The 20,035-nt window shown below is 37.5% G+C and overlaps 2 protein-coding genes across 5 annotated transcripts in view; one reads left to right on the top strand and one right to left on the bottom strand.

Annotated features, from left to right (window-relative positions):
* The first annotated feature begins 5,381 nt into the window (after positions 1-5,381).
* On the top strand, positions 5,382-15,898 carry C20H12orf29 (chromosome 20 C12orf29 homolog). Its single transcript, XM_052165895.1, has 7 exons — positions 5,382-5,603; positions 8,255-8,372; positions 10,585-10,680; positions 11,363-11,479; positions 12,231-12,428; positions 13,670-13,839; positions 15,440-15,898. Exons 1-7 carry the CDS (start codon positions 5,514-5,516, stop codon positions 15,626-15,628), a joined length of 978 nt encoding a protein of 325 aa, XP_052021855.1. The 5' UTR covers positions 5,382-5,513; the 3' UTR covers positions 15,629-15,898.
* A 78-nt stretch (positions 15,899-15,976) lies between these two features.
* Cep290 (centrosomal protein 290) overlaps positions 15,977-20,035 on the bottom strand; it is a 79,735-nt gene continuing 75,676 nt past the window's right edge. For all 4 annotated transcript variants that reach the window (XM_052165890.1, XM_052165891.1, XM_052165888.1 and 1 more), the window contains 3 exons: positions 19,283-19,377; positions 17,077-17,156; positions 15,977-16,343 (listed from right to left, as the gene is read on the bottom strand). In XM_052165890.1, the coding sequence (XP_052021850.1) occupies positions 16,116-16,343; positions 17,077-17,156; positions 19,283-19,377 (403 nt within the window). In that variant the 3' untranslated portion in view covers positions 15,977-16,115. The remainder of the gene's footprint in view (positions 16,344-17,076; positions 17,157-19,282; positions 19,378-20,035) is intronic.

Consider the following 20,035-nt stretch of genomic DNA (forward strand, 5'->3'; position numbering starts at 1 on the left):
TGAGCACACAGTGTCACTGCCAAGGGCTTCTTCACAGTGTCGGAATCGGCACTGGGAACCCTAAAAAACAGTGCACAAGACACAATATATTGTTAGTGCTTAATAACAAAATGTTAACCAATTAAAGAATAAGGAGTCCATAAAATTGGAATCATTAAAACATACACTGTTGATACACATCTGTAAAGACTAAATTATAGAAACTTTGTCTCTCTTTAGTGAGAAAGTGCTAAGGAAAGGTCCAGAAGTTACTCTCAAAATGTTGCCCTTACCAGTTAGCCCACAAGATTCATTCAGAGCAAAGAAGAAAGAATAGAGGCTACCCTGACACAATGAGAGGGAGAATTTATTTTTCTTTCTGGGGAAATCTTGGCAACTAAGAAGTACTAACTACGTTCTGCATGTGAAGACATTCTCTCCTAGCCGCTAAGATGCACTGTCTGTGGAGAAGCTGCAAGCTGTATAAATATTGAGGAAGTGGAACCCCAATTGCTTGATACTGTGAAATTTGAACTAATTATGTCACACACAACATGTATGTTTTATGTTATTGACTTATGAAGGCAAATAGTTGATTAAATATATTGACACAGGTATTTTTATGTATCAACCAAAGTAGATGTGCATTGTGTTAGTGGTCTACTATTAGTTGATTTTTAATTATATATTCTTTTGCATATAAATCCACAGTTGGAAAAACTGTAGGCCACTGTCTTGTACATGGGAGAACTGCAAACAATAGCAACATTCCAACACATTCTCTCTCTTTGACATATAAGCTATGCCTTCTTTCCACTTCCTTACTTTCTTCTCCCTTCAAAGATGGAGTTTGTGCTCTTAAAGTAAGGGATAATGAACTGTGAGTTTAGATTCAGGCAAACTTGGATTTATCACCAGGGATTCACTGCTTGCCAACAACCACTTATCTTCTGTTCATTTTTACACTTTAAAAAAATAAAATAAAGTACTTTTACAGGATGTTGTGATAGCCTGTGAGATGTAAGGTAAAATGGTTTCTAAATTCTATCTCATCTATCTATGTATCTATCTATCTATCTATCTATCTATCTATCTATCTATCTATCTATCTATCTATCTCCAATCATTTGGGGGTAAACAGAGAGACAAAACTCTGTGCCATTCTGAAGCAAAACGTGTGTCCTCTAAGATCTCTTTGGAAAGGTAGCAGGACAAACTTGGGTTGAGTTCTCATGAACAATGAACTGGACTCCATGTTTCAAACAGAGCTAAAAGATGCTTAGCCAGACAGAGCATCTAGCGTTCTTTGTATTTTGATTTATTTTAGGTTCATTTGGGACATGAGCACAAGAGAGTTCCTACATTTATTCAGTTTTTATTAACATCCAATAATCCCAGTCCGGTTGACTTGTTCATGTTGCACTCTATGCCCCTGTACATGGTATTTAATTACTTTCTATTATATAGACTACTGGCAGAAAAGAATGCAATAACGGTTTATTAATTTCAAACAAGAAAACAGATACTACATGATGGATAGTAACCTGAATTCAACTACTGGATTATGTATAACTGAAATCACATTCACCAAAACAATATGCTACAAGTATAAAAAACATTATATAGTGAACAGAATTAGGAATTTGAAATGATTAATATATGCAAAAGTGTTATAGAAAACTAACATGAAATTGACATACATAATCAACATCTCATAGTTTTAAATTAACCCAAATTTCCTCACATAAATTCAGGATATGAAAAATACATATTTTTCCATCACAGTTAAGGTATCTTTTTATTGCTGACTCACCCTTCATTCAACTAGAAATCTTAAGCATGTGTACTGTAAGTTGTACAATATTTACCTTTATGCATGTGGAATTAACAAAGAAATAGCAGTCATTCCCAACTTCTGCCATTTTCAATCTCTTGCTGCTAATCCAATGATTGTTTTTTTTTTATAAATATGTACAAATTGCAGGAACGCAAATATAAGAACTATCAGTGTGTAAGGGGGAAAACTTGTTCTTTTCCACAGTCTTTCAGGCTATCAGTAGTATTCCTTTAAAACTGACCTCCTGTTGACAGTATATTACACAATAGATAATTCTTAAATAAATTTAAATTAGAAGATACCTTCTCTAGCTTTGCAGAAATGTTGAAAGTGGTTACTAGTAATCACACAAACTCAAACTTCCAGAATTTTCCTCATTATTACATAATCCATTGTTTGCTCATCATAAATGACCTCATATGCAACTGTAGGTTACTTCACCTTAGTGGATTATTTCCCTTATCCAATATATATCAAATATACTAAGCATTATTTGTAAATTGTACATTGTGTTTTATCTTTCAGTGTTCTGATTTAAGATATATAACTTCATGTTTTCAAAGTCAAAATTGGGTAAGTATTTTGCAAGGAAATTGTTATTTCTATATGTGGTTTGGAAGTAAAACTAAGTTAAATATGACATATATATATATATATATATATATATTCCAAGAAAATAGATAAAATAGATACAATTGATTATGATATAATTATGTACCTGATGCTGTACACTGACTTAGGAAATATCACATGCAGATTTTAACACAGTAATAAACACACATGAAATAGGAGTACCTATTCATCTGGTGGCTTTATTACATTTCCATCCATCAGAAAAAGAGAATTTGTGTCATCTAATAGCAAATGTTGTATTTCCAGAGTGCTTGAAAACTTGTAGACTTTGCTGAAAACCATTCGGAAGTTCTCTGATTTCCAGACTGAGACATTTCAATGAACAGTTTTCCAAGTCTTCATCTTTCCATCTTTCCTATGGAAATCGGAACCTAGTGTACATGAGGTCTATTCATCACGGGGCACCTAGGACTTGGCTGGTGACAACTGAACACACTAGATCAAAACATGTTTTGAAATTACTGTAAACTTTGGATTGAAATCTCAACTGACCAAGACAAACACCAATTTCCACTTTAAGTAAAATGGTAAATTGCCATCAATTATTTGAATCCCTAGTACAGAGTATTGATCTTGGAAATGAAACTAAATGTAGAAAAAGATAGTTTGCTTATAACTAAAAGGATTGAGGCAATGTTAAAAGTAAAGGAGCAGACAAAAATTCAGCAAAGCCCAGGAAAATGTTGATAAATATATAAACATAAGCCTTGCCTTTTGGTTTGCTCTTCTCTTTAGCTCTGCAACAGCAAAGTACCCACCTTAACAGGCAAGTGGGAGAAACATCTCTAAGAAGCATCAACAGGAGGACTCATCCCATCTCCTTCAGATGAATTCCCTGATTAAGGGTGAAGTTTCACTACACTGCTTTTCAACCATTATCAAACTGAGTTAAGTGATTTCACAGGGGAAAAGACCTCTCGACAGCTAATGGCGTTACAAAATCAGTCCCCAAACCCAAAGGGACTAGACAGAAAAATAGAAATAAATAAATTATATATATATAAAATAAAAACAAAAACAAAAAAATCCCTTGATTGTGCATTTGTTAGTCTATAACAACCCCAAGCCCCCCACTTTCCTCATTTTGGTTCTTTCCTTTTCCTATCACTTTTTATTTCCCACTCTCACCCCACTTCCTTCCTGTTGCAGGTTTCATTTTAGTCTTCTACAGAAAGCCATGATTTTACTCAAGAGGATTTTTCTTTTCTTTTCTTTTCTTTTCTTTTCTTTTCTTTCTTTCTTTCTTTCTTTCTTTCTTTCTTTCTTTCTTTCTTTCTTTCTTTCTTTCTTTCTTTCTTTCTTTCTTTCTTTGTTTGTTTCTTTTTTTTTTTTTTACTCCCTGTAATGAAAAGTGATAGGAAATTTGTCTTCAAAAACAGATCCAGAAATTGTCTTGTGCTGGTCAAGATAGATTTACACGGAGTTTCTTCTTGGTGTGTGCTCATCAGAGAAGGAAAAAAGTCCTTTTCAATTTTATTGTTCTGTAGCACCCCTCTAAGGGCAGGGTGGGGGTGGGGCTCTACCTGCTCTGTATGGGAATCAGGTGAAGCTAAAGGCTGCCATCCATTAGAGGCACAGTTTACATCTATAACCTGATCCTGTGATGTTTTCCTGCTGTGGACTCTTCTGTTCCTGTTGGAAACCTTTCTCCAAGCATTTAAGAAACCAAAATATAGCTGTTGGTCCTTCCAGAGAGAGGCTTAGAGCAAGTGGAATGTTTTTGGAAGATTATCTTTTTCTAAGAAATGGCAGAATGTTGGATCTAGAATATTCTGTGGCAGTTTGGGAAGTGACAGTTGAGAGCTTTAAAGGTCATTAAGACACCCTGTTGCTTAGGATTCCTCTAGAGCCTCAAAGAAGGTACCAACACTTGACTTTAAAATGCTAAAAAGTTTCTGGTTTCAATTCAACAGAGCCAGAAACACATTGGCACTCTCTCCCTACACCAACTCCTTTGTTCTGTATAAAATTGTGTGTGTTTTTGGTATTTTCCGTCCCTCCGTCCCTCTCTCCCTTCCGATTTAGTAATCACAAAACTGTAAACTTGTGTTTAGGAACATTTTACTCTCTGAGAGTCCCCTGACATATGCATACTGCCAAGTGAGACGAGGTTATTTGATTTTTTTCCCCAAGAGCCAAGTAAGTAAAATGCTAGGCAGTAGATATCTGCTCAATAAACATTTATAAAAATAGTAATTGGAATCATAAAACAATAATGGAAGCATAAATTGGCTTCTCTAATTACCTAAGATAGGGCAAAAATCCCCCTGTGGTCTCAGGTTTCAATGAGATAGGTTTGCTACTAGAATATATTTTTTTATTCAAACATCAATTTTATTTCCTTCTAATGTCCTTTTAGACAGTAAGTCAAATGAAGCTGTTTCAAGTCTTTGCTGGATTCCCAAGAAAAACTTGACAGAGCTTTTTGTTATCTTTATGGTTTTTGAACTTAAATTTTACTCTACTTGGAAAGGATATCAAGAAACAAATTATACAGTGTGTGGTGATTAATTCAAACAGAAATCCAGTTTTGTTAATTGTAAGGTTTGTTTTAATGTTTTTCCTGGGAAGTAAAGTTTTCTGTCTGAACATTAGGAAATGTCTAAAAGTATTTTCTAAACTTCTCGGGGTTTCCAATCCCTTAAATTTGTTAGAAAATAAGTAGGTAAGAGTTCCATTAGATACATGCTAAAATGCATCTTAAAGTGATTAATCACTTATAACTTAACATTAATTCCCGAAAACATCATCGTTACTATGTCGTGGCCATCGGGTAACGTTTTTTTGTTTTTTTTTTTTTTTCCTTTTTAAATTGGACATCAAAACATAGGAGAATCACGCACGTGGAGGCGCATGCTCTGTAGCCTCACGGTCGCACTACAACTCCCAGAATGCACAGCGACTAGGCCGTCGCTTCCGGTAGTGAGTCCCCGCCTCTCGCCGGGGTGGACCTTGACGGTGCTGTTTGGATCCTCTGGATGGTGTTTGGATTCACTCTGCTTGTTGCTTCAGACTTCCTCCGTCCGGGGCCCAGCGCAGTGGAGACACGTTGCGCGTGGGTACCATGAACCGCCTGGGCTCGGTGCAGCGGAAGATGCCATGCGTGTTTGTGACGGAGGTGAAAGCTGAGCCTTCAGCCAAGCGGGAGCATCAGGTACCTGGCGGGGTGTGCTGCTGGGCGGCTCCTCCAGTGTGGCGTTGCAGTCCGGGAGCCCTGCACGTTTTACTCGGGTGTGTGTGTCGGGGTGAGTGTTGGGCGAAGTTCCCATTTTCCCTGACCTCCAGCTTCTTGTATCTTAGTTGCAAGGAGTGAGTGGGAGAGCCCTTTTTAAATTGCACTCTCCCTGATTAGGTGATTCAAACGTGTTCTGGCAGATTTGAAAACCTACATCGTAATCTTCCCTTGACAGAACTGGAGTAATGAGTTATCATGGCAGTCTAACATGGAACTACTGTCAAAAGTCTAATGAGAAGGCATTGTTTACCAGTTGTATGCAAGGAACCCATGGCAGTGTTGACACTAGCCTAACTAGGTCACGCAGATCAGACCTCCTGTAATTTCTTAATTTGAATTCTCACCCTAAGGTTTACTAGTTATAATGCTACGTGTTTTACACATAGTGAGCCTTTAGTGAAAGTAAGAGAATTAATATATAGACAGTTTATATCAGCATGATTCTTTGATATGTAGCAAGGTTCTTAACCTCTCAACTCAGGTTCAGCATGTGCATCTGAAATGAATTCCACTCTTTTCAACTTTACCACTGTACCATTGGCCTGTGTTTTTTTTTTAATTAGCATACAGAGAGGTTCCCTTGTGTCATTTTCATAATAATTTGGGTTCAACAAACTTCACAATCTCCCTGCAGCCCCAACCACCCCCACCTCCACCCCTGCCAACGCACACACCATTACCTCTTCCATTTTGGTGCTCTATTACTCTTCTGGCACCTGTAGAGCCTGGCTGTTAACACACAGATGACTGGATAAACTCTGGCCTTGGAGCAATAAGGGAGACTCTTCATTAGCAGGGCGTCTTCTCTGACCATGTCTGGGGAATTCTAAGCCCCAACACACCTTGCAGCCTCAGTTAGATCACAGGATCTGTTCCCTTTCTTCTGGTAAGAACCTGTTCAGGTGGCACCTGAGATTCCTGAAATGCCTCCTCCTGCTAATGAGTCATTTTGGTACCCTAAACCCTCAGCCAAACCGTTGCCTATCCTGCTACCCTCAGACCCTCAAAACATAAACCTTGAATCATCCAAAGTAATCTGCTTCCTGACAGTTGGTCTTGGTGTGGGTATTCACAGTACATTCTCACAGGGCTTCCAAACCCCCTTCCACGCCCTACTTGACCTCTGCTCATCATCGCTGTTCCCTTGTGGACCAAGAGAGTAGGGAGACCCACATGTTATTAACTTAGGATAAGGTCAGAGTCTTGCACATGCTAGACAATTGCTTCCCCGTTGAGCTACATCCCTGTCCTGTAAGATGCTTTAAAAATCTGTGACTTGAAGGTTTTATGCAGATATGTAAGATCTTCACAACTGACCAGAGAAGAGAAATATGTTGTTTTATCATCATGTTGAGATCAATCATGAAAAGACTGTATTCATGAATGTATTTTGACTTTGGCTGTTTAAAGAAATTGTCAATTTTAGGAACTGCTGGTTTTGGGGGCTTGGGGGGAAGGGAAGGGACATTGAAAGGAAGACTAGAATTATTCCACAAAGTTCTTAGAGATGCATATCTTTATGATGAGATCACATATCTTGTTCATACTTTTATATATTTTAACATGTTTCTATGGTAAGCTTGTGAATTTCAGCTTTGCAAGAAAGTCTTACAAATGTAAAATAGGAGCCATCTTTTTCTCATTTTCTGAAAATGTGGCCATCTCTCCTAGACTCCCACTACAACTAAGAGCCAAGTATGATTGGAAAAAACAAATTTGTAAATATCTCATATTAATGACTCCAAGACTTAATCTGGGAGTATTGGGAATAGTGACTGGTGAATATACAGGTTGAACCAGAACAGCCTCTGGAGTTAAGCCAACATGAGATCTAATTTTACCTGCAAACACCCTGCACACACCCAAACCCATGTGGTGACTTGCATTCTTCAAGTACGAGAATGTCCTCACTGTGTGCCTTTTCTCCCTATCCATCAGATCTGCTCAGACATTCCCCCGCAGAGGACTCTGTGTCATTCTCCTTTCCCTTTTCTTTGGTACTTCTCAGAGTTGTAGCCCACTAGAGCTCAGCACTTCCTTATCCTTCTCTGTATTCCCAGTGTCAAGAATAGTGTTTATTGTAGATAATGAATAGTCAGAAAGAATGGATTGTTCATCTTGAACCTGTGCTGAGGATGCAACAGAGTAAGGCATGTTTCCTGGCTTCATTGGCATGAATGAGAAGCATGTAAATACTCAACACTCTGTGTCAAAGTTGAATTTTCTTGTGATCACATTAAAAAAGGGTAGGTGAGCTAGTGTGATAGAGCAGGAGGGGAATCCCAGAACTAGAGGCTAAAGCAAAAGGGTCAGGACGTCAAGGGCAGTCTGGGCTGCAGAGTAACCCAGGCCTAAAAAGACAAACATACAAACAAAACCAAAAGCAAAAGACTAAACAAAAAAGCAAGTAATTCAGGCAACTTTATAAATCACTTCAACTTTTCTTGCAGAATGGAAAGAAGCCAGACCTTTAGAACTGATGAAATTAGGCACTGTTCAGGTGAGCCTATGTTTGAAGGCAGAGAGGTTGTATATCTTACACCAGTTTTGTTTTTCTCTCTTCTTTTAAGCCATTTAAAGTTTTGGCAACTGAAACGCTAAGTGAAAAGGCGTTAGATGCAGACGTGTACAATGCAGTTGCAACAGAAAAAGTGGATGGAACATGCTGCTATGTCACTAACTACAAAGGTACAATCCAACTGTCATGTCTACTGACAGTACTGTTGTATAAATCCTCTACCATCTGAGATGGGTACTGACTCTCAACTCTTGAAAACCTAACTGTGGTAGTAAGTAGAATAAATCAGTGGCTATGTTTCACTTTCTTGGGGAAAGAAAAGACATGTGACTAACGTTCACTTGATACCATGAAAGGCCTGGTAGCTGGGTAAATTGGTGTTCTGAGTTCCCTCATTTGCATAATAAGCCTTTCTATATCAGTAATGAGGAAACTGAGTCTCAGCCTGGTCCAGCAGTGTCTAAGAGCATTCAGTTAATGAATGGCCGTACAGTAATGGAACCTGGCTTTGCCCAGCTCGGAAGCTTGTTGTCATTGCAGTGTCCCAGGGCTGCGTCCAGGGCTTTCATTCCCACTGGCCAGGTCTCTCTGATCAGGGACATAGTTTAGAAAGAAAGTTCAGAGTGATTATATTAGGGGACCCATTATGTGTAATTAATTACTAAAGGATGGTGGGATTAACTCCAAGGATAAAAATAAGTAGATGAGCTGGATATATTCCTTGGTGCCAAGGAATGTTCTGAAATGTTCTGAAAACACAAAGATTTGCCATCAGAACTGTACTTGAAAATGGTATGTAACACTGACATTAAGGACATTCATATGGTGATACCATCACCACCACTCACCCGTAGAATACTTCATCTTCTAGAACTACAACTGCTTGCTGGGAACTCCCCTCCCCTCTCCCTGAGCCCAATCTGCTTTGTCTCTTGATTTGACTGTAGGAAACACGTGTAAATGGCCTCTTTGTGGCTGGCTCCCTCTTACCTTAGTACAGTGTTGAACCCTATTGGAATATATCATATGCCAAATCATATACATTTGTAAGATTGCTTAATATATGTACATAGCACATTTTGTTCACTTCAGTCACTGATGGGCATGCAGATTGCTCCAACCTTTAAGCCGTTATGGAAAATGAAACTGTCAATGCTACATTAGTCTCCTGCAGAACTTGCCTTCTGTCTTGTGGGTAGAAACCTACAAGTGGGATTACTGGATCATGTTAATTTAGAAAATGTGAGTGCCCGTCATTCATTTTCCATAATGGTCATACTAGAATTCTGTTCTAGCTTCTAGATATTCCAATTTTTCTATATCCTTCTTAGGACTGTTGTTATTATTGATGAGAGTGGTCATATTGATGATAATGTGTGAAATGCATTTTTTGTGTTTACCAGTAAAAAGCACAAAAGGTTTATTAAACCAAAAACTATAGTTTTCACCTAGTTCTTTCTATTATGTTTATGGGTAATTAGTAATAGTATTGTAATTAACAGTTTTTATGAAACTCTGATTTATATATTTGAGTAAGCTCTCTCAGGCTCTTATTCATGTGTGTGATGCACATGATGTGATGCAACAATTAGTGTTGGAGCTTTACCGCTCAACAATGCTCACAGGACGGAGACGACAGATGAATAAATACACAATAAAATAAGGACATCAGAAGTAAGACTGCGGCAGAGCAGAGCAGCAGGTCTGGAAATGCCCTGGGAAATCTGTATCTTACCCTGCTTTTGTCCTACAGGACAAGTTTCTCAGAGTGGGAACCACTAATGCGGTCAGGTAACATCAGAATCAGGAACTTGAGGTAGAGTCTTAGCTGTGGAATTTTCTGGTGTTGCTTGTTGTAGCATAAAGATCTTCCAGCTACCTATGCAGTGGCAACAGTAAGCTATGCAGAAGTCGCAATGAAACCAGGTGCAATTCAAAAGTTTCACTGGTAATAGTCTGAGTGCCCTCAGACTATTATACCTGAATTACAGAACCAGCATGTAGTGACTTGACCTTGAATGAAGCCCACACTGCAGGGTGATGTTCAGGGCGTGTGTCAGCACAATCACCTGGCTATGCTCACTCACATGTAGAAAGGACCTGGGAGCACTCTGACCAAAGGATCATGCATTCTTGTCACCTTCTTTATTTAAAAAGGAAGTGCATCCTCTCATATCCTCTCACACTGGGATGGTGCCTCAGTGCAGCCTCAGTGCTGCAAGCATAGACTGTATTTCTTTTGTCTGTCAAGGATGTTGGTTTTCTTTCAGAAAAAACAAACAAACTGGTTTTCTTTGTTTGTTTGTTTGTTTGTACTTTGAAATGTCTTTGAAAACAAACTTTGTTTCCTTTTGACTTTTCCTTTTATATTTACATTTTCAGGTCAGCCATACCTTTGGGCTCGACTAGATAGAAAACCTAACAAGCAAGCTGACAAAAGATTTAAAAAATTTCTACATTCAAAAGAAAGCGCAAAAGGTTAGTGGGTCTTTCTTTATACTTTTCTGATATAAATGGTTGAAATTTGTGGTTTATTGCTATGGTTCTTATCAGTATATCCATTTTGAATTTCCATCTGTGGGAAAATAATTTACATATCATATATAGTCATCATATATATATCATACATATACTGTGTATATACATATATATTTACTTATAAAATACTTTTATAAAAAAATTGACAGTGTTCTGACAAACAGGCAATCTGGCAGATACATGCACACACTTGAATATTGAAAAACAATCTGTGCTGTTTAAACATACAGTATTATCTGAGATACATTTTCATTTTGTTTGTATGAGAAAAATGTTTTCCTAAATCATGTTATAAATATGAAGATTTTTATTACTGCACTGATGACTATATTATACACATTGATTACTTATCTATACTCTGTATATTTAACTTATAAAGTGCTAAATAGGGAGTATTAAAACTCATACTCACAGAATATTGGCACTTTAGACGATAGTGCGTGTACACCGTAGTGTATTCAAAGTGTTAGTTCCGCAATTTGGAATGTAGTTACACGGCAGTGATAATGGAGAGGACTTACCACATCTGAAGAGTGATGGATTTGTTCTTTCCACTTTGCATCCGTCAGCTTTCTATTTCATGTCTTAAAGCAACCGCATAAAGTGTGGCGATTCCTTTTAGAGTTTCATTGGAACACTGAGGAAGACTTCAAGCCTGTCCCAGAGTGCTGGATACCAGCAAAGGAAATAGAAAAACAGAACGGGAAGCCAGTACCTGATGAGAATGGACACATTCCTGGTATCACGTAATCTCCTCCCAAGTGTGTTTTGTGTTTAAGTATAAGAAACAAGCAAAAAAGGTCCAATCAGGAATTTGTTTTAATCTAGATCTTCAGTTTATTTATATTTATAGTGCAAAATTTCTGAATTATGTTTATTGAAAAGTGTAACAGTTCATATTAAAAAAACAGGAGGGGATATCCTTTTAGGTTTGAATCTTTCTTAAGGATGAACATATTTTATCAGATTTTGGTTAGAGTGACTTGTCTATTTGTAGCAAGTTTTCTGCATCAATACAGAAGCTTATTCTAGCAATAAAAGTAAAAAACAGTAACAACAAACAGGAAATCAGTAAACTGGTCAGCCTGATCGGAGCAGTGGTGTAAACTGGAACACCTAGTGCATCTGTCTGTTGTCTTTGACACGAGAGAGAAACTCACTTTATTAAATGATACTAAGCAGTTAGAAAAGACCTTAAAGCTTTTTTGAAAGAAGAAAGAAAACAGCTTAATGCTGTCTCAGTATAGTGTTCAATTGCCCCTCAACCAAGATGAGTTTTTTTGAAGATGTTTAATTCATTAATACCAACAGGATAAACAAATGAACACTTTACGATTGTAACAAAAATAGTAAACCTGTTAACTACCTCATTGATTTTTCAATGTCTGTATGATAAGGGAATCTAGAAAAGAAGTAATGTGGGGTGGGGAGGGTGAGGGCTGTATCTTTTAAAAGAGCCAATGTGATAAGAACAATTTTTTCTTTAACAGGTTGGGTACCAGTAGAAAAGAACAGCAAGCAATATTGCTGGCACTCATCTGTAGTCAATTATGAGTTTGGAATTGCCCTGGTACTAAGGCACCATCCTGAAGATCCGGGAGTTTTGGAAATTAGTGCTGTTCCCCTGTCAGAGCTCTTAGAGCAAACTCTGGAGCTGATAGGAACGAATATCAATGGAAACCCATATGGTAAGCGAAGGTGGTTATTATAGAGAAGTCCTAACGTCAAGTTGAGAAGCAGACTGAAGAGCTAACACATTTGTGTCCATTTGCTAAGAACACATCATTTCTGGAAATCTTATGTTCACAGGAAAATTTATATATGGCTAATCATTTGAGTTTATTAATGCAAAAGGTTTTTTTGTCCTATTATCCTTCCCTGTGATAGTTTTATCAACTGTGCATGAAAAGGAATCACTGAGATGCAGTTGGGTGAAAATGCACTGTTCCCTGTTAAGTCATTAATAAACATAGGCATCATATGAGTTGGCAATATACTGTATTAAGCATCAGAACGTATTACATAATGAATTGAGTCAGTCAGTGGCATTCTGGAGTGCAGACTTGAAAGGAGAGTCATGACATATAATAAAGACACTAAAGCTGTAATAACAATTCTAGGGAGATCCAAAGCAGATTGACAATATCGGGAACTCCATAAGCACCCGTGTTCAGAGCTGGGCATAGTGGTGCATGCCTGTAGTCCAGGAGCCAGAGAGGTATAAATAGGGGGCTCTCTGGGGATACAGTATAGCCTAGTCATTGAGCTTCAGGTACAGCGAGACGTCCTCTTTCAAAACACAAGGTAGAAAGCACCTGAAGTTACCCAGTACTGACCTACTGTCTCCACAGTGTGGGCTGCAAACAGGCACACCCCTGTACTCCACAAAAACATGTATGCAGACACAAACTTAGGTAGGTTTGGGTGATGGGTATTAAGCTTACATACGGAATCAAAGATGATATTAGGCAAATACGGAATAAAAGCAGAGTGTAGCTAATGATATATATAACACATGCTAGCAAGTTTTGTTTTTTTCTGTAAAGAATGTTTGATAGCCAATATTTTAAGCTTTATTAGCCATATCTTTGAAATGGACTATCAGTAGTACTTATATGAATTGATGAGGCTGCATACTTATCATAGATGTCTATCTAGACTTGGTCCACAGGTCAGTTCCCCAACACTCATCGTAGAGAGTACATGAAGGTGAATTTAGAGATTATGGAAGAAGTGCCACACTTGAATGAGAAAAGGACTTATTGTACTTGGGATTATTCTCTACAGAGAATCAAATGTTTTGTTAACATTATTCCTAAATGCTTCGACATTTATACACTTGGCAAGATTCTGAAAAGAATATGACTGAAAATGTTTTTTGGTCTTGTTTGTTTGTTTGTTTTTTGTCTTTGAAATTTTTACCATTTAGGGCTAGGAAGCAAGAAATACCCATTACATTTTCTTACACCACATGGAGTATTCCAGGTCAGAAATCTGCCAACACTGAAACACAATGACCTGCTGTCCTGGTTTGAAGACTGCAGAGAGGGTCAGATTGAAGGCATTGTGTGGCATTGTGGTGACGGCTGTTTAATTAAGGTAATGACAAAAACCAGCTTAAGTTTGTTCTTAAAGTTGTGACACTCAGTTTCTCTGTCCAGATTCTATTAATTCTGGTATGCAGTTGGTATATTTCTCTAATTTGTACACCATCAGTCAAGTTTATGGGAAGTGTGGGACTGATTACATTCTGATGGAGATGGTTAGCTAGGCATTGTCTATACCAGATGTGCTTCAGAGATGAAGTGGTAACACATTCCGTCCTGGGAATTCATGTGGCACATTGAGTTCTTTGAGACATGCTGTGCCTCAGTATTTCCCAAACTAACTTCAAGAATTTGTTGACTAGAAAAGTGCCCGGTGGCAGGTTACACAGAATGAATCACCTTACCCTTTGTGCCCTCTCCCCTGGACTTGTCTGATTTCTCACTGGTTTATGAAATTCATAATGTTCAAATCTGAGTCTTTGCACTCCCATCTCCACAGCATTCCCTGAAATTAGACCGCATTCATTGTCTAAGTCCTCTTGCCGTTCCTTCATACATCTGGTTACCAGTTCTCTAAAGGTCTCATCTGTTGAATCTCTGTTCTCTATAGTCAACTAGGTGCTCTTTTTAATTCAGGCCAGCATGCAATTCAGTGGCTTGAATTACTCTGTTGCCCCTAAAGCACTCATCTTTCATTTCTACCAATTGTATTCATTGTATATTGTGTCCTGTATAATGCTGTTCAGGGATGATAAGACTTGCCAGGATACAGCCCCTTCTTAACTCCCCATCGCCACTCTCCATTACCATCTGGGAAAATACACATTGTCGGGTGGTGTGACTGTTTAGTTCTAGGGAGATGTGAACAAATGCCCACTCAGCACAAATAAAGTCTTGGGGACAGGCCCAGTAGTGAACCAGGGACTTCACTGGGGTTATTTACAGGAATATGGGTCAGGAGCTGCTTACCACGAGCACGGTGGACCCAAAGGCTGCAGCATCAATACGAAGCCCTCTCAGCTTGAGTGATGACTCACAAAAGCAGCATCCAGGGACGCCCGCACATTCTGCAGGCAGCCCCCAGCTCCTCTGGTGGGAGGAGAATCTTCTCTCCAGCAGTTGTAACCGTGCAGAAAGTTTTGGGACTCTTGAGTTTTAGGGACCTTCCTGAGGCATATGAAGTTTGTTTTCTTTCTGAGCCTTAAAGAGGCTCCATCTAGAGGGCATGTTTTCATGCGGAGGGAACAGCTACTCAACACTGTCCTAACCAACCAGGATCCCAGACTACCCTACTGTTCTACCTTCCTTTGCTGACACTAGATTCTGACTCATACTTTTCTTTTTTTCTGTAGTCACCAACAGACTATATTCATTAAATTTTTAAGGAGCAGCCCTGATTTTATTACTGGCATTTTTCAGGTATTGGCAGAAGTAACAAAACAATTTCTCTGCCTTCAGGAAGCTCATAATCAGATGGGGAAGACAGACAGCACTATGTCAAAAGAGCAGCTATGACATATAATTAAAATAAGAAAAGGTGGACCCTTACATAGTACCTGGCAGGTAGCAGATACCTGAAATAAGTATTTACAAGTAAGTTATGATGTTATTTACAGACTAAAGCTAATACCATCATATTTTTCTCTTTACAGGTCCACCGCCACCATCTTGGCTTGTGCTGGCCACTTCCAGATACTTACATGAATTCCAAACCAGTTATTATTAACATGAACCTGAACAAATATGACTGTGCTTTTGATAACCAGTCTTTGTTTAATCAGTTTTTGAAAATAGATAAACAGAAATTTGATAGGCTTAAAGACATAACACTTGATGTGTAAAATGAAAATAATAGTTGGGATTATTGTGAGTTTCTAATATCGACAAGTTTGCCATGTTTACAGAGGTTAAAGCCTTCAATTTAATTTTGCTAGCTGTTTGGCAAAATATATATCAACTTCTAAACATGTTTTTAGGTATTTATAGAAATCATTGTTAGGGTTTGAATATCTTAACACAAAAATAAATATAAAATAATCAATTTTAAATAGTAAATATTATTTATAAACTTACCTTTATGCTTTTTGAAAATTTAAGATATTATGAAAATAGGAATATTTATCATAGCTCATTGTGCACTGTATAATCATAAATTATTGAAGTCTCCAAAAATATAATTTTCTAACAAGTTAAAACTAAATACAATTTTATTTTTAAGCAAAAAAAATACAATATTTTGAGATGTAAATTCTGTAGTTCAGAGCCGCTTGATTTCCAGCTGAAACTTAACTCATAAAATAGGTTTAAATCTACAGCTAAACAAGGCCATTAATAAATAGGGAAACTATTAGGACTTTCTCCATCTTCCGGCTGTTCAGAAACAACAAGAGGACTTGACAGTTCAAATCCAAATTGTTCTGAAAGTTTTTTTAACTTCTCTTCCAATAGGATATTCTTTTTCACTTCTTCCTTATAATTGTACTTCAGGTCTTCAATTTCTTCAAAAAATGAAGGATCAAAATTTTCCAGTTCCTTTTTCAGCTTTTTAATTTCCTCCTAAAAGTTACATACAGGATACATGTTTTTGGTTTGAAATTTAGATTTAATTGTAAACATAAAACTCAAAACCTTACGTATGAGTATGTTTCTTTCTATTTTCCTGTTCAGGGTTCCGCTGTACCATGAGAATAATGCACACACTGCCATCTTTGGCTGAAGTTTAAGACTGAATCTCTAAACAGCCTCAGATATTCTCAGGCAAGTGAAAGGGACTTTGCTTTTCACAACATTTAAGAGTTTTCAGTATTTTTAATGTTCTGATTTTTTATCTTTCATATATGATATTTATGATCATGGGAGCTCTGGGACGTGTAAAGGTTTAGCGCCCGGGGAAGGAGGTGCATATGTGTGCACACAGCAGCGAGGGGCAGCAGTGCTCACTTCCAGACCATCGTGTTCCGGAGGCTTAAGGGACGGAACAGAAATGAGTTAAGGGGAAGATTTCTGAAAATAATTTCAAAAGGTATTTAGAAAGCACTTTCCCCACCATGACCCACAAATTAAGAAAATAGTTTTTGAAAAACTATTAAGAGATGTGCATTGGTTACAATTTAAAAATAAATTTATTCTCTAGTCCTTTCTGTTTCTTTGGTTTATTTTTTGTTGTTGATGAGTGTGAAATAAATCCATGAATTTTTGGATTGTGATGGTGGATCATAAAAATTGTTTCACAAAGCTGTTTCCACAAAACACTGAGCATACTATAATGTTAGACACAAATAAGAATTACCTTCAAATGTTGCTTTTCTAGCTCCGACTTTCTGAGTTGTGTCTCCAGGTCATTTATATTTTCCTTTAGTTGATCAGAATCTGCCAAAATAGCCATGAAAATTATGACTTATGTTTTTCTTTACTGTGAGTGAATTAAAGATAGAGGATTTGTTTCAAAATAAACAGGAAACATGAAATCTGCAGTCTGGTATCATCGGGCCCTGTATGGCCAGAAGACGTCTCATGCAAGCTGTAAGCTACCACTAGGAGGTATGGTCAGGACACAGTAAGCAAGCAGGGGGAGCTGCTAGTATCAGAAATATGGGTTATTTTTTGTATATGAGAGAAATTCTTATTTTTGAGAGAGTGCAACCAGTAAACTGATTAGGTACTAAATATACAGGCAAAGAACTAGAATGGTAAGCCGGCCACTTATGCCTCCACACCATATAGCTTTGACTCTGCATATAAGTTTTTTTTTACACTTTATGCCAAATTTGTAAGACTATGGTGTGGCACAGATGAAGGTGTGCAGGAGGAATTAGCACAAAGGCTAAGAATGTCATGTCACTCTATGCAGTCTTTGAAAGGTAGAGTTTTGTTTTAATGTTCAAGCTTGATGAAATAAGGAAAGCACTTGTATTATGATGAAATAAGGAAAGAACAAGTTCTCATGATAAGGACAAGAAGTGTACTGGCATGCTCTAGGGTGGTCCTCTAACTCAGAGACAGGACAAACAAGGCTGCAAATCAACAACAACAATGCAAGTTCCCCTTATAATTTTATGTCATATCTCATGTAAATCTCACCTCTACAGATGAAGAAAAGATAAACTATTTGTCTTCCTGAAAGATACTGGCCTTTATTATTAAGATGATCTGCAGTAACATTAAGTATGAAGCCCTTAGCATAGTGCCTGGCACAAATAATGTCATACATTAATACAAAATATCATCAGAACTCTACAGGAGTTCTATGAATGGTTTAAAATGATTCAGAAAATAATATTGGTATAATCCTGTGGGGTATAACATAACACTTACTCAACTATCAGATAATGGCCAGCATGATTAGGAGGTACAGTGTAGTTATGTCAGAAACTTTAGAACTATGCTAAGCATATATTCTGAGGTAAACTGTTCACTAGTATCCATTCACTAGCATACAGTGGAATTATTAAAGACATGAATGATGTATAGATCTTAAGAGTTCTCTGTAATAAGTTAAGGGCAGCTAGAACTATAGTGTGCATCCAGGAAAAATACACAAAATTCAATATACATATAAGGTCTATTCCCTTTTAAAAAGAGATAATCCTATAAACTTGGTAGAAAACAATTAGCAAATAGATGTAGGAGAAATGAAAATATATTCATAAATATATATGCTCAAATTGTTCTTAGATTCTAGAAACAAGTCATCCTTGTTATATTTTCTTTAGTTTCAAAAGAAAATGCTCAGTAGTCTTAAGCCACTGAGGTTGTCCCATTAAAAGTGTCAGAGCCAGGATTCAGTCTCTAGTTGGGTATACACGTAGCCAGTTTTCCAACCTAGATCACCTCTATGTGAAAACGGAATGCCACGCACTAACTTGTTATCCCTGGGATGGGAATATGGGAGACTAGTTAACTTGTCAGCAAAAACAGCATGAGTTGATCTGAGGGATTATAAATATACTGTGATGAACAGTTACATTTGCAAATACAGATCTAAAAATTAAGAACAACTGTATTCTGTATGTGAGCACACATACAAAAAATGTTTTGTATGTAATTATGTCTTTTACAGGGGAATGACTGCTAACATCTGAATAGGAATGGAAGTGAATACAAAGTACATTTTTATTTTATAATAGAAAAAATACAAGTATTTTTAAAAACTACTACACTAATGTTAAGACAACAAGTAATAACATTTAGAAGAAAACGTTCATAGGGACTGAAGGACATATACTTAGAAACCAGAAGCAAACAGCAGCATCCGTTGCTTGGTAACGGACTGTGATTGAGCTTGTAACACCTAGATGGAGTACAAGGGGAAAGACTTAGGCTACTTAGTAGTATCAACAATTAAAGTGATAAATGGGAATATTCTCCCAGCCTGAGAGAACAGCTCTGAATGCTCCTATAAGGAACTTGAGAGTATAGAAAACAATGATGAGACACACAAGAGGCGAGCACTAAGGCGAACATGGGGGAGTTAGGAGTTGTAGGATACACATTACCAGGTGTGCTACTTTCAGCTCCCGTTTGGTCCTTACTAATTTCCATCTGATGGATTAATTCCGCCTTTTCTTTATTCAGCTGATTATTGGCTAATCTAGAACACAATGATAGCATGTTAGAAAAATAAATAACAGGGCCACCCCTTATATAAAGTACATTGGGAATTCATCTAGAGTAGTGGTAAACAGGACTCAGAACAGGTTTCTGGCAGTGTGTGCTGGTTACCATGTGCTGAAGAGGTGGCAGTAGGATCATCAAGATAAATATTTACTCTCTAGGTTTCACTGCTTCCAATCCCCAAAGAACACAAAATCTAAATTTTTACTATCAGCCCTGATGTTATTTTCAAGAGTAGTTTTCTTACAGTGAAAGACTGCAGAAATTCCTTCTTTCTCTTTCATTACGATTTGCTTCTGGAACACTAAGGTTTAATTCTATGCTGCTATCAAAGTGTAAATTAGGTTACACTATGGAAAAACTAGTATTGGGATCCTATCCCCTTTCTGTTTCCAGACCCAGGAGGAAATAATAATAAACTTGGAAAAACCCTAGACTTTAAGTATAGCAAGTCTGGCTATATAAAAATAATTTTCTAAAAATAAATAAATGGTCAGGGGGCTCAGTGGATAAGGATGCATGCTCTGAAGCTGATGACCTGATGTAAATTCTTGGAGGGAGAGAACCAACTCACGCAAGTTGTCCTTTGACCTTCCTCAGCACATGGTATGCACATACCCCCCAAGCCCCGCATG

The sequence above is a fragment of the Apodemus sylvaticus genome, chromosome 20 (genome assembly GCF_947179515.1).
Source record: "Apodemus sylvaticus chromosome 20, mApoSyl1.1, whole genome shotgun sequence".
Lineage (NCBI taxonomy): Eukaryota > Metazoa > Chordata > Mammalia > Rodentia > Muridae > Apodemus > Apodemus sylvaticus.

Excerpts from the sequence above, each read along its gene's own strand:
- C20H12orf29 (XM_052165895.1), top strand. The coding sequence starts at position 5,514 with ATGAACCGCCTGGGCTCGGTGCAGCGGAAGATGCCATGCGTGTTTGTG. Across the intron at positions 5,604-8,254 it reads CAGCCAAGCGGGAGCATCAG|CCATTTAAAGTTTTGGCAAC; the intron begins GTACCTGGCGGG and ends TCTTCTTTTAAG. Across the intron at positions 10,681-11,362 it reads TTCAAAAGAAAGCGCAAAAG|AGTTTCATTGGAACACTGAG; the intron begins GTTAGTGGGTCT and ends GATTCCTTTTAG.